This window comes from Bidens hawaiensis, unplaced genomic scaffold (assembly GCF_021521415.1).
Source record: "Bidens hawaiensis isolate Kalapana, Puna unplaced genomic scaffold, B.hawaiensis_p1.1 tig00009162_1, whole genome shotgun sequence".
NCBI lineage: Eukaryota > Viridiplantae > Streptophyta > Magnoliopsida > Asterales > Asteraceae > Bidens > Bidens hawaiensis.
Genome location: NW_027491676.1, coordinates 268,922 through 284,855, shown reverse-complemented (window position 1 = coordinate 284,855; position 15,934 = coordinate 268,922). Strand labels below are relative to the sequence as shown.

Below are 15,934 nucleotides of genomic sequence, written 5' to 3'. Positions count from 1 at the left end.
TGTAGTGTATTGCTTATCACAGATCTGCGATACACTCAATAAATTATGATCCACTTTATCACAATAATTAACCTTATCAAAAGTAATCTTCCCATTCGATACATCACCTTCCTGTCTAATCATACCCCTAGAATTCCCAGCAAACGCCACATAACCCCCTTGAATATTTCTCACATTTGTTAAGAGGTCGAGATTTCCAGTAATATGACGAGAACATCCACTATCCATAATCCAGTTTTCACCAGAAATGGTCTTGGATGTACCCAACACACAAGTGAAAATGATTAGTTCAAAAAGGCAGCCCTGGCCTCAGTCTTGGGCACTTTCTGATTTCCTTGCGAAAGATTAAACTTAGTTGCATTCAACTATTGTTCAGCAACTTGAGAATAAGTTACATGTTTCTTAGACTTTCGTCTTAGATATGCAGCTTGAACTACATTTGAATTAACGTTTTTGCATAACGGTTCAGTTGGAATAAACTTAGGTTTAACAGAACCATGAGTTTCATTCACATGAACGACTTTTCGAGGATGTACATTAGAGAACATAATATGAGTATCATCAGCATACGACACAAGTCGTTTCAGAATCTCATTTACCAAAGGAACTGGTTTAGAATGATCCTTGATAAAATGATGAAGATTCTGATAGTTCTTCTGGCCATAATTTCTTACTACATGACCTTGTTGACCATAAAGGAAACAGCTTCGCATGTCAACATGATGATGTTTAGAATTAGTCGGAACTTGTGACATAGAGGATGCATGATGACTCACATTTTTGGTCATGCTTTTAGCAAAATCATCAGATAACTCAGACTTCTTTTTCAAATAAAAATCTAAGTTAGAGCAATTTGAAAAACTTTTCAACGTATCTGTCCCAGTTGACTTCACAAATTGAACTTTTTTAGCTTGTTTTAAAATGTTTTTTGCTTTAGTCAGTGGATCAGATGTAGCTGATGTTTTTGCTTGAGCATACAATCGTTCAAGTTCAGAATCTTGGATGTTTCATTGTGAAACACACTCTCAATCAGTTCAGGTTTAATGGTACTTATTGGATTGTCTTTCTCAGTAAACATCGTATCCATCCCCTTTAACTTAAACACACGAGCAGATGAAGGCTTAGATGCATTAGGATTTATGAAACGCAACAAATCCTCATCAGAAATTTTGGGTTTTTCTGGTTTCTTAGCCTTCACTGGTTTGATATTGACATGAGTATCTTATTTCACCTTGGTTGTGTGCGAATCATACACAGCCTCCTCAAATTCATAAGGTTCACAAAGTATGTGATTTGAACTTGTAATGTTCTTCTTTTTGTGTATAATTTCAGGTTCGAACACATCCTCAATGATAAATTTGTCACCATTTTCAATAAAGACTTTATTGCTCTGAACTTGAGGTTTCTGAATTGGAGGCTGTGTTTTAACACTTTCAGGTTTAACTGACTTTGTCTTTTCAGGAATTACAGACTCTTTTACAATCACATCTTTTTCTTTTCTAGCAAAAGGATTTGGTTTGTAATCATTATGAAAAGGTGGTGGAATTTCAACAAAACCTATCCCTTTCTTTGAATCTTTTTGCTTACCAGATACTTCAATTATTTCATTTAGCAAAAAAGAAGAGTTTCTTAATTTACCCAATTTGTTCTTTAATTCAAGAACCTCATTTTAAAGCTCGGTTATTTTTGACCTATGTTTCAAGATTTCTTGAAATTTTTGATCATTGATGGTCATTTTCACCGACAATTCCGCCTTAAGATCATGATTGCTTATAGTCAAAGCCTCAATTTTCTCTCTTGAATTTATTTGAGAGGTCAAGGATTGCATATAAGTATCTTTTAAAGAAACAATCTCTTTTAGCAAATTATCATTCTGAAGTTTTAATGAGTCTATCTTAGACCTATTATACTCACAATCGACACATGATAACTTAGAATTAGAATTACTAACCTCACTTTGTTTGGACATGCAAGCAGACGTGGTTGAATCACTGATCTTGGCCGTACAAGCAAAATTAGTTGGAAGCTTTTCTCTCGAATCATCAGACTCAGACTCAGTATCAGCATCAGAAGAAATCTCACTTCCACTTACATCTTGAAAATACTCAGGAAACCCAAACATGGCAAGATTAGCTTGATTGTTACCACATAATAACCGTTGTGACCAGTCATCTCCATCTACGTTAGATAACATAGTTTGAGATCCAGCAAACGAAGGTGTACTTCCAGAATTCTTTCCTGCATCACTATTTCGTGGTGTTGAAGAAGTTGGACCACGAGGACCAGTATACTCTTTTTTCGGTTTGACCAGGAGGACCAGTATAGTCTTCATTAGTTAGATCACTAGTGGCAATCTTGCTACTCACCAAATTTTTGTAAGAAGTCATGAAAGCTGATAGAAAGGCAAAATTTTGCTCAGCTTCTTTCATGTTAACATTTGGAGGTGATGAGTATTGATTTGTAGTGGACGAACTTCCTGAACCAGCAGAAACATTTTGTGATCCAGAGTTACCATCAGTATAAAAACATGCTCTAGGATAACTATAGATGGTTGTTTCATTATCTTTAGCATTCTACGTAAGAAATGCTGTAATTGGTGAAATGGTTGAACTAAGAGGCATGCTACCACCATAGAAAGCTGGATCTTGACTATCCTTAGATGATTTTTGACATTTGAGGTCATATTCACGAGCCTCAATCTTTTGTAAAAACTCACTAGCAGTCAAGTCTTCATTTAAGTAACTGTTTTCTTTTAATACCATCAAGAAAGTAGAGTACGAACTTGGTAGAGCACTCTTAATAGTATCAATCTTGTCGATCTCAGAAATTTCCAACCTCATTTTATCCATTTCTGCAATCAAGTGATTGAATCTCGTTGTCATTTCTTCAACCGTCTCACCTTTGAGTAAATTAAAGTTTCTGAATTGAAACTTAAGCATCACCTTTTTGCTTTCAGCCGTGTTTCCCATACTTCTCATTCGGATATGTTGAAATAAGGAAGCACAGATTTTTATACTATCCACTTGGTGAAAAATATTTTCAGGTAAAGCCATGGTTAGAGTAGAATAAGCTTTTGTCTCTATCTCTAATGCTTTCTTCTCTTCAACCGAGTATTGAAAAATAGCTTTAGTTGTAAAACCAATAGTCTCATCCCTAATCATAGGAACGGTATAAACTTCATCTAAACAGTAAGAACAGTCAGGATGAACTGATCCTAGATGAGCACGAAACCGAGGTTCCCACTTTGCAAAGTCACTAAACTTCATCAATCTTGGACATTTCGAATGTGAACCAATCTCGGTATCAAGTTGCAACATTTGTTGCATTAACATATTCTGTGTGGCTAGTGCATACATACCGGCCATTTTTGAAAAGAAAACAAATTTAAAAAACCTTAAAGATTAAATGTAACGAACTGGAAACAGTTGTAACGAATTGTGAACAGTAACTAATGAATCAAATCTTAACGAATCTAAGATTGATCAGATAGCGAATCAAGATTGAATTTAACGAGTCAATCCAATCCAACGAATCAGATAGTCAACGAATCAATAAGTCAAACTAACGAATTGACTAGCGAATTGCTAAGTGTGACCTTAGCAAATTAGAAGGATTTCAGTAACGAATCGCTAAGAAAGACTTAGAGAAATTGATAACGAACCAACTACAGTTGATAGCGAATCAGCTAATAGCGAATCATGTTGTTACAACGGTTTGTAACAAACTCTGACACCGAATGCCACGTGGCAAAGTTTGTTATGACACAAATTCCAAGGTAGACACGTGTCACACGAATCTCTTAACACGAATCAGATGAGTTAGCGAACTGATTGACGAATCACTTGAATTTTATAACGAATTGACTAAATTAATTAACGAATTAGTGTGACCAAGATGACGAATCACCGAAAAGATGATAACGAATCATAGTCATCTTCAAATCTTCAAATCTTCAAAGATTATTTCCAGATTTTCTGGAAATGAAGAACATCAAACCCAGAAACCCAGAAGCTTAAATTCGTAATACTACCTCAATTCGTAATCAATTTGCACAAATAACCTACCAAATGACTCACAAACCAATCGCGAATCCAAAACACCAATACTCGTAACCGATTAACCCCTTTCTCGAATCCAATTGTATCAAAACCAAACCTCTGTTTTGGACACAAATTAGAATCAATACCGAATCAAACCAAAACAAAACCAAACTTCAATTCCAATCCTCCAAACCTTTCCTATACGTTAACCAACTCAAATCCAGTCCAAACCTACCATAATTCAATCAATTCACCTTAAATTGATCCAAATTTACTCAAACAGAACACTATCAATACCTAATACTAATTAACAGTCCAATACTCTAAATAAACCACCAAATCAAGTGTAATTGAGCCCCGAAGGCTCTGATACCACTTGTTGGACCCCGGAATCAATCTTCTAACTATAAACAGATCTCAGATCTGTGTTAATACGATTAATTACCTTAACTCGGATCTAGCTCATAATTACGTTTGATTATGTGTTATATGTGTATATATTATCAGTATTCGTATGTATGAATAATATTAAGATGAAGAATTGAGAGAGAGTTTTGACAGAGTTTCGTTAATTAACTCAAAACTTAAATTACTCGTGAACAGTGTTCACGTATAAATAGAAGACGGATCTAGTTCGTTAACATCCCCTAACGAACTAGAGTCCGCTTCGTTACATACATTACAAAGTAACTAACTTAACGAATCACCCTCTGATTCGTTAAACATCCTTAACGAATCAGGGGATACTTAACTTAAGTCTTAGTTCGCTAAAAAACCTTAGCGAACTAGACAATACATTAACGAACTAACTAAATAAACAATGGTTTATTACATTAAACAAAAGGACAAATACGTTAACGATAAATACAAAGAATCAAGACGCAAAACCGTGCACTAACAGACACCCCCTCGTCTTGAGCTCTTTGTCTTTGGTCTTCACTTGAAACGCTTGGACGCAAAACTGTGCACTAACAATTTTTTAGTCAGTAATACAAAATCCCAGTGTGAAATACGTGATTCTAATTTTATTTTGCCATTTAAATGTGTAATCATAAATATATATACCTTGTTGAATCAGAAATGCCTAGTGTTAGGGATCATTTTATTCCTAGTGTGATCCTAATGATTATTCTGATATCTTGGATTCCCAGCTAGTTGTATGATCATGAACTAACCGACTATGTTTGTTTTATTTATGTTATACTTGCAGACTACTCAAAGATATAATGGCCTATAACGACTAGCTGACTTATTCTACCTGAAAGATCGGATGACCAAGTTGAAAGACACGTGGGATTGGAGAAAACGTCTTCCAACAATCATGGTGTCACACCCCAACCTAAGCCGGAAATGTCGCGGCACGAACTTTGGTTCACAACTCACAATGTACTATCATGAAATTGAAATGTGACAATATTTAATTAATTAATTAATTTAAAATTCAAGTACATCAATTCAAAGAAATTACAAAACAAAATCAAATAATCTTAAAGGTCATCTCTATGTGTTCTTCACCTTGATAAACAAGCCAACTGAAAACATGCAAATGCGTACAAAATATATATACTTTGTCAACAACACATGTTGAGTGAGAAAATCATCAGTTCTGATTCTAACAATATATATATATATATATATATATATATATATAGGGAAAGTATAAGAAGAAAACCTATTCCAATTGAGAAGACCTTGGAAACTCAAATGAGTGGTTGTGGTGTTGCCATGTGTCACTGGATATATTAAATTGTTTTTTAAGTAGAAAGGTATTTTAGTCTTTTTGTGTTCCGTCCTTTAATATTTTTATCTTGTCAAATCATCGATTTTTGAGGTGTTTTCATATATCTTAACATCATCAGAAAATTTCAAATTGATTCTTTCCAGGTTACCGGTTTTCAAGTATGTCTCCCAAAGCAAAGCGATTCTTAGATTTTTCAGCCCTTTCTCCTTCAAAGAGACAACATCAACTAACATCATTCGATTCTTTAGATATTCATCATTCTAGTGTTGACTCCGTCGTGTGCGTTGATGTTTTTCCTGCTGTTCATCAAGTGAATCCAACACCTGGCATACCTGTAGTTGTTGACGTTGTTTCAGTTGTTCATCAAGTTAATCCAGCACCTTGTGTAAGGCCCCGTTACCGGTGCCTCACATTTGGGCGTTGGATTTACTCATCAACATAGTTCTTTTCATCAGAGTTAATAAAAACATACGCGGAATATAAAAAAACTTTCATAACATCACGTTAATCCATAACTTGTCTTAAAATAAACATTCTTGTCTTTCAAAATAACATAACATTAGACGTAATCGTCTTGAGTCTTCCGATGCCAGCCTCTTATTCAATGCCACCCGTCCCCTCAAGCGAGCTGCCTCATCCTACTCACCTGCGTGCATACTAAAAGTCAGCTACGCTGAGTGAGTTCTAGTTAATCAAACATAATACAATACATACACTTACCTTCAATCATGCATCCGAAGATACATAATAATTACTTTGCTAACTTACTTTCATTACATAATTTCATACGTATATTCATACTTTATTACTTTCATACTATATAGTTACTGTCCATTCTATCTCAAATATTATTATATTATTAGGGTCTGGTCCCTCTTTCCTTTGTCTATCTCAGATATTTTAGGGTCTGGTCCCTTTCTTGTCTATCTCAGATATTATTAGGGTCTGGTCCCTTTTTACTTCTCTATCTCAGATATCATAAAGGGTCTGGTCCCTCCTTCTCTATCTTAGATATTATTAGGGTCTGGTCCCTCTTGCTTCATCTTCGTACATAATGTCTTTACATACCCATAACATACATACTTTCTTTAATCTTTCATACATATTCATATATTGTACGTATATCTATCATACACATTCATTTATCATAAACATACCTCCCTTGTTGGCACGTGCAATATCCGATGATCGTTCACGTACTGACAAGCTTTCATTCACATTTAAGATATACATACATAACATATAAACCATATAAGGCATACACTTACCAGTTAAGGTAAGTGTATTAACTATCACATCGAGTATGCACACAGCCCCGAAAACATAACAAGGAAATGGGGCTAGAAAGTCACATGAATGCGCTTACGTTCACCGTTAATCGTAATCTCTTTCTTGATCCGTGCACGGCTAACTGTATAATATTTACATGTATCAATTAACTACTACTACTCATAACGTATTTCTATCTTTATATAACCACAACGAACGGGGGTCTGGGGGCAGCGCCCCTGGCAGAGGGGTTCTAGTGGCGGCAGCCCCTAGCGGGGTCCAAGGGGCAGAGCCCCTGGCTGGGGTTAAGCTGGGCTTATCCCATTTTATTATTAGAATTTTAATTTATTTTCTAAGCTGGGCTTATTTAAATCAGGTCCAAATATCCATCATCTGGCCCAATTTGGGTTTAGGCCCAACAGAACTGTGGCCGAGAACTCAAGACAGAGAACCCTTTTTGACCGAGAACCCATATGGTTTGACCGAGAACTCGTGTGTTGACCAAGATCTCATATTTAGCTGAGAACTCTTTGGCAGAGAACCCTTGCTGACCGAGAACATGGGTTGATCGTAAACCTGTGTCTGACTGAGAACTGGTTCTGGCCGAAAACCCGTTCCTGGCCGAGAACCCTCAGTTCTTGCCGAGAACACCCAGCTCAGTTCATTTTTCCACTTTTTATGTTTTTACCATGCTTTGCTACTGTTATAAGGTTCAATTCATGAACTTTTACCCATTTTTGCCATTTTTCAAAACTGTTTTACACCCATGACCACCACGGCTGCAAGATCTAACCCTTTTAGTCATAAAGCTCAAACCTTTATATGGTTAAAACGTTCTAGGCTAGATCTAGGGTTTCCTTTACGAGCCGTATTTAACCATGAGTCCATTTATCCATTTTAAGCATCAAGTTTGCTACTTTATGAATTAACTAGACCCGATTCATTCTATGTTTAAATTTCATGATCATTCGTTCATAAAAACATAAGCTTTAAGATCAAGCACATACCTTTAATCGTTTTCTAGGTCACGGCTAGCTTGGTTATGAACTTGGATCTTGCAACTAGCTTAAATATAGAGGATAGATCAAAGATCTTGGCTCGTTTTTATCTTGGATCACACTTCTCTCTCTTGCGGCCGTAAGAGGGTATTTTAGGTGTGTGTTTGGAGTGTGTAGAGAATAAGATGGAAAATATGGATGGAAATGGAAAGGATTAGGGTTTAAGGGGTATTTATACTCCCTTAAGCCCATGGACCTAAGGCCCATCTTTCCTTTTTGGTCCATGATTAATTCCATTTAATTAGACTACTTATCTTTCTTTTCTATTGCTATTATTTATTTAATAACTCTAGTAAACTTTTCCATTTTTAAGAAATAATATATAAAATATTATTTATCGAAATTTTAGGATGTTACACCTTGCGTACCTGTAGCTGTTGACGTAGCTCCAGTTGTTCATCAAGTTAATCCGGTCACCACAATCAACCATCTCGATGTTTATCAAGTTTCTGATGAAGTTACAACTTCAGTTATATCTGGTTCTCCAATTCCTGATCCCTAAGAAATATGTTTTTGTTTTTTATGTGATGATTTTCACTCTTATCCAAGTTTGATGGGTGGTGAGGAATGCTTATTCTGGCAGTGTGCTTTAGTCAGTCCTAGTACCTTGTAACCTTTTTGGTCATTACACTCCTAATATAAAGATTTTATGGGTGAAGAATGCTTGTTTGTTTTAGTCTTTTCTCAACTGGAAGTTTTAATCAGGTGCTTTGTTTTCTAGTTGTGTGTGTGTGTGTGTTTTTTTGTATTTTTCTGTATTCCCCTATTTATGTGTCACATTTTGCTAGTATGGTCTTTATATGTTGTATGACATTTATATTATGATAACTTGATAACTCCTGTTTTTATTAAGTATGTTTTGACTTGTCCTTCAAATGATAACATATGTCTTCTACCTGATAACATATGTTTTAGCACGATTATTAACATATGACTTTTTTGTATATTGTTTTATGTTTTTTTCTCGTTATGGTAAATTGTGGTTTAATGTAAAACTAGGTTACTAAATAATAAAACAAACCAAACTTTGAGTCGAGTTACATCATTAAACTTAATTAAACATTAAACTATTCTTCTACATAAATAAACAAACGTACATAATTCAACCTACATAAAACAAACGGTAAACCTAAAATAAAAATACAACATAATTGAACATTAGACAGCCTATTTTCTCCCCCAATTGTAGTAGTCCCATGACTCGTCAGAATCACTAACATAGTAAAAGGGGTCAGGTTTAGACTCGTAACCATCTGGTTCTGGTTTTGGAGGTGGAGGATAGTGTAATGGTGGTTCGTATTCCGCCCCGGGGTCTGTTTGGTACCCTTCCGCCCAATCAGGTACTATTTGTGTGGGTCGAAAAGTAGGAGGAGGTGGAGGTGGAGGGTGGTCGTTTTCATGTGGGTTCCCGTGTACTTGTGGTTGATTTGTAACCCCACCATTCGGTTCAACTTGCACGATTCCAGTTTCTACTTGCTGGTTAGCCAGGTCAACCACATTGTTTGTAGGGTTTAGTGCAAAAAACCTTTTGTTTTCAATAACATCCTCTGGAGGTGTACTTGGGGCGGGATACATTTTTTGTACATGTTTTTGTGGTGTGGTAGAGTAAAAGGTATTACTTGAAATATGAATGGGATGTTGGTGTGAGTTTGGTTGATGACACATATTATTTATTTCTTCAAAAACTTTTGATTAAAGTCCCCCTTTGTACCCTACCCCATTTATTTTAATTTATTTTATTGTAGATGGAAGATCTTTTTTATATTTTCTTGTACTTTCTTGTCTTGTCATACTTCTTCCCCTATATTATGTTTACTTTTTCTTCTATAAACACAATTTTAAGACTCACCTTTAATGTTATCCACCTTCCTTCACCCACTCTTCCTTTATTGCGATGGATGTCCTAGCCGGCTACAATGATGATATCACATTAACCACTCCAAGCAGTCAAGTTTTTAGCATACCTTTTGATCAGTCTACTTCAAATAATTTCCTGAACCACTTAGTTAGTCCCACCAGTCAAGGTAGTGTTTCATTAAGTCATATTAATGTTTTAAGTCTGTTTGTAGTACGTTAATCCAGGGACCTCTAATCAATTTGTTTTATAAATGTTTTTGTTTTAAGTGTTCCAGGTGGTTTCCATTTGTTTTAATGCTTTTATTCCCATGCTTTTATAACTTAAAATCCTTTATTTTTGAAGCATTATTTTTTCATATGTCTACTATATTTAAATGATTTTTTTTTTATATTTTTTAGAGAATGTCTTTAGCAACCAAACATCCTTAGGCCAAAATGATGTGGTATCTCCTGTTTCCATAGAACCAACAATTCTTCAAGAATAGGATGCCTATTATGTTTATTATTCTCATAATGGTTCGAAGTTTTGGCGTCCAAAGATTGATAACAATTTAAAACCTGTTGAAGACACTATTTTTAAATCATGGGAAGATGTTGTTTATTATAAGTACGCTGAAGAATCTGGTTTTTCGGTCTGCAAAGGCCAGACTAAGAAATGGAAAGGGGTCGTTACACACAAGTATTTGAGGTGTAATAAGTACGGTACCCCCCCAAAGCAAACGTTCTTTTGATTCCTTGTCTGAACCGTCAATGTATGTCAGGCAGAAGACATTTACCGTAACTGATTGCAAGGCTCACATAGGTGTTTCAGTTTGTCCTGAAACTTGTAACTTTATTTTGTCTAAGTTTGTAGAAGATCACAATCATTGTCTTGTTGACACTTTTAACCGTGACTTGACTAAGATATCTAGAAAGCTTTCATTCTCAACCAAAAAATTTATCCACCAGACCTATTGATTTCAAGAACTTTTATTATGGAATGAGAATTTTCATAGGTGATAGGGATTCACAATTAGTTATTGACCGGTTGAAAAATTGTTATGAGTGTTGCCCCGAATTCTTTTTTGATTTTACAGTTGAAAATGGCAAATTAAGATCTATCTTTTGAGCTAAAGAGATATCCAAATTGAATTATAAATCTTTTGGTCACGTTTTGGCTTTTGATGCCACCTATCAGACTAATAGGTTAGTCATTTTGATTTCAGGTTTTGTTTTTTCACTTATCTTATGTACCATTATCAATAAAACATATGTTTTAATTGTTTTTCACTTTACTTTTACAGGTACAAAATGATATTTGTTCCTTTTACTGGCGTAGATCACCACAAAAAATGTGTTACTTTTGGAGCGGCCTTGATCAGTAGTGAGACTATCGACTCTTACAAATGGTTGCTTCAATCCTTTCTTAATTGTCATGGCCAACAACCCAAGCTAGTTTTAAGTGATCAGGATCCTTCTATGCGGCAAGCAGTAGTCCAGGTATTTTCTGAGTCACGTCATAGGCTTTGCATGTGGCACATAATGAAGAAATTGCCGGCCAAGGTATTTTCTGACTCACGTCATAGGCTTTGCATCTGTGTTTTGTTTTTTTGAAATGTTTTTGTTTCTTTTTACATTAGGTATCTGGTGATGTTATTGAGAATACTAATGTTCGCTCTAGAATACATCGTTTGGTTTGGAATATGTTTATCACCCATGATACATTTGCGTCCAGATGTCACTATCTTATTGAGAAGTTTGGTTTAAAGACAACGAGTGGTTGAATGATATGTTTGAGATCCGTGATCGTTGGGTTCCTGCTTATTTTCGAGATATTCCTTTTTGTTGTTTGATGAAGACTACATCTCGTTGTGAAAGCTCTAATGCAACATTTAAAGTCAACTCAACTAGCGCTAACACTCTTGTCCAATTTATGCTATGTATGGAGTCTAGACTAGACAATCAACGTTACTCTCAAAGAAGTTCTGAGTATAAGACTTCATATGTTTCATTTAAAAGTACTACTGGTGAAGAAATAGAGAGACATGCATTTGATTTGTACACTCAAGCCATCTTTAATGAAGTTATAAAGGAGATAATGAAAGGGAAGTATTGTTGTTATGTTACACATACTGAATCCGTTGATGATCATGTTTTATATTCCGTGACTCACTTGGACAAAAGGCAGGACATAACCAACGTTTTTCTGGTACGTTAACGATCAAGTTTGGTCACTTTAACATAATTTTTGTTTTTAACATATGTTATACGTTTACCTAAAAACATATGTTATAAGTGAAGTCTACGTTAACATATGTTATAGTAATACATTTTATTTTTATCGTACAGGTTAACTTTGATCTTGCTGACAACTCGGCCTCTTGTTCTTGTATGGGATTCACTCGTATTGGTTTTTTTTGCCGCCATGTGTTTTGTGTTTATAGAATTAAAAAAGTTTATAAGATCCCGTTGAAGTGTGTAAGTGATAGGTGGAAACGGGATGTTCTACCTAGAAGTGTTTTCTCAATTTCAAATCGTTTTAGTGTGGATTACAATCCTCAAAGTGTTTTACGTTTTGAGGTTTTGGAGATGGTAAGTCAGTGTGTTGACATGTTGAGGGTTGACTCTAAAGGTCTAAACTCTTTTGCTATGAAGATAAAAGAGTTAAAGTCTTTGTTCTTTGAAAAAAGTTTTAGAAATGCGGATGCCGTAGATGATAACGAATCTGTTTTTAAAGAAATTATTGGGAATGCCAACGAAGGCGATGATTTTATTGAGAATCCGGATGCTGTTCGCACAAGAGGATGTGGCAAGGTTCGTCGAGTGATGGGTGACTCGGAAAAAATTGTCGTGAAGGCAGGTAAAGTCGCAAGGTTATGTCGTACTTGTGGTGAGTATGTTCATCATGGTTCTCGTATTTGTCCTTTAAATCCCAAGAACAAGAAGAAAAAGTCTTTGGCAGATCCAGAAAGCAGCGACAATGTTTAGGCAGTTCATGGTGGGGTTAATAAATAAATTTCATAGGAAGGCATGTTTAGTTTTTGATTCTTATTTTGTTATAATCTTTTAGGATGCTCTTTCCTAATTACTACCTAAGGATCATGTATAACATTTGCAAGTTTGTTTAATGGTTATCCCGTTTTATTTTTTTTTTTTGTTTTTTGCAACGTCCTTTTTTTTACTTTTTCTTTTTTAATAAATTTCTTAAAAAAGGAAGGATATAACCAACATTTGGGACTTAACAACCACTTCCCCTTTGGACTTACATTTACCACCATATTTATTAACACATCAAATCTTCATCTAACCTCCCTCACCTTTTTTCATTATATAAAGGATAAGGAGATAGTTAAACTCTTGTTTTCTTCAACATCCCTTTTTCCAATTTTTATCATGTCTGCACCTCGACGTAGATTAGTTCCTCTTTCTAAGATTAAAATAGAGTCATCTTCCAGAATGCACTATAAACCTATGGTCAAAAGAGAGAACCTACCGTCCTTCAAAATTCACCCAAATTTTATTGAACCTAAAGTTGAAGATTTTAAGTACAAAACCCCGATGGTTGAGAGGCCCAAAGTTGAGCAAAGTTGCATAAGAAATTCAAGTCCCTGCGGTCAACATCATGATGACGAATGGATGTTTTACTATAATTTTGACAATCCCCTCCCTAACATCACCACTCTTTTTCCATACCCAACTCCGTCTTTTGACTTCTGTCACTGTTGCAAACGTTTCTACTTTGTTCGTTAGTTTTGTGACCCCCTCAATTTTGATGTTCACTTTCTGAAAGTATGTACTGTTGTTATGTTGTTTAAGGGATGTTTTTATTTTTTATTTATGTTAAATGTATCTGGGAACGAGATCTCATGTTGTATCTACCACCCTTAAATGTATTAGGTGGTTTTTTAAGTGTTTTCCCAATGTATATGTACTATGGTTAGATTTTATTTTCTTTTTTTAAATGTACTAGTTCAACGAAATTTGGGTTTGGTTGCTACTTATTTTTACTATATTAGGAATTGTGTCAAGGACCCATAGTTTATGTGATAGCTGTTTCCCCTCCTGTCCTCCCATAGTTCACGTGACAGCTGTACTAGTTCAAGGACCCATTAATTGTTCTACAACTTCCCCCTCCTACCATATTCTCTCTTGCATTTATTTTATTTTATTATTTTAACATTTTTTATCTCTACACGCTCAGTTGTTGTTAAATACCCATTCAACACTCACCAAGTCATTCCACACGGCTGCCTTGAAAAACCACATTCATAAAATCAGTCTCATCAGTATGTATGTCTCCTACTGCCATAAGGTTGCCACCTTACGTACGTCTTGGACCGATTTGAATCCTGGACGCCGTTTTTATTCATGTCCTCATATGGTATACAATTATGTTAAATACACTATATTTTTGTAATTTTCATTTTCCTTTTTTGTTTTTTTAAAATGCAGAGAACAAGTGTGGTTATTTTGTTTGGCTAGATCAGCCTATGTGTGACCGTTCTAAGCAAATCATTCCTGGGTTGTTGAAATCAAAAAACAAGCTTGAAGATGATGTTAAAGTTTTGCGATGTCAAATACGCGTTAGGGACATTCTTATTGTCGTGTCAACTTTTTTTTGGTTGTTTTTGGTTCTCTTATTTTTTATTTACTTTTTTTAGTTTGGTTGGGACCCTAGTTTGGTTTGGTTACATAGATAGCTTACTTTATCAAGTATTAAAGTGTATTGTACATGCTTTTAGTTGTCATTCCTAGTTGTCTTATCCTACTTAACTAGCTTTATCTTTAGCTGATATGCCTTATCAGGGACATGTCTTATCATCCTACATAGTATATATTACGAGGTAAATGTGACCCTACCAAGAATGCTAGGTTGAAAACAATATGATCTAACTTATAAAAGTACAACATAGTACAATATGCTTTAAAAAACATTTTTTCTTTTTTAACATCAGGTGTACTTTTTGTAGCATTTATATACGAAGACGAAGACATGTAGCAACATTTATAAAGCGTGTTTTCCTTTTTTTTTCTGTTCGTTATTTTGGGTATATATTTTTTTGTAACTATGTTTTCGAAATGCAAGCTATATGGTTTTTTTACTAATGGGGTGTTAGTAGTTGTTACAATAAATTAATCTTTAATTTCACTTAGCATAAAAACAGATCCCACATAAACTGACCTTTAAGTCTACAACTTTTCTTCTAAATATATGCTTTTAACTATTTTTCGAAATGCAAGCTATATGCTTTTTAGCTTATTTTTTCCCATTCACCACTCAACCATGCCATGTTAGGAGAAAGTGTGAACATATGTTTTGTAACAATAGTTCAAGTTCAGTAACATGGATAATATATGTTAGGTTGTAATTGAAAACATATGTTAATTTGGTAACATATGTTTTATGGTATCTTAAAACATATGTTAACATTGATATGTTATATAAACAGGCTTCACATTTTGTATATAATAAATCGTATGGTCATTGTCCCGAAATCGTATTATCAACAAACTAGCATACCTGTTGGTCAAACTAACATTTTTATTTTTTTTCGAATGTTCTCCAAATTGTCACGTGTTCAGAAATTAAGTGTACTCCCCCCCCCCCCCAACATTTATATATTTGTAACTGTTTGTTTTCCTGTTCCACGTGTACAATCAACTACAGTACAACTATGCAAGTGTCACACCTACTATTCCACGTAAACAACAAATATTTTAACAACATACTAGAATTTTAATGCTTTTTCACAATCAAATAAAGGCTTTCGGTAATGATGAAAACAACCAGGTTACAAATATTTTAACAACATACTAGAATTTTAACAACTAGGTTACTAATATTTTAATTCTTTTTTCACAATCAAATAAAGGCTTTCTGTAATGATAATTAAACATACTAGAATTTTCAACAACATTTTTTGTGATACCTAAGTCAACCAACCATACCTTTTGGCTAATCCTCACGTGTTCAACTAACGCAAGTCTTT

General features: G+C 34.8%; 1 protein-coding gene across 1 annotated transcript; it reads left to right on the top strand.

The window, feature by feature from the left end:
* The first annotated feature begins 10,002 nt into the window (after window positions 1-10,002).
* On the top strand, window positions 10,003-12,932 carry LOC143531459 (protein FAR1-RELATED SEQUENCE 5-like). The gene is made up of 5 exons (XM_077026752.1): window positions 10,003-10,169; window positions 11,249-11,444; window positions 11,585-11,638; window positions 11,803-12,153; window positions 12,294-12,932. Exons 1-5 carry the CDS (start codon window positions 10,003-10,005, stop codon window positions 12,930-12,932), a joined length of 1,407 nt encoding a protein of 468 aa, XP_076882867.1.
* Window positions 12,933-15,934: the final 3,002 nt, after the last annotated feature.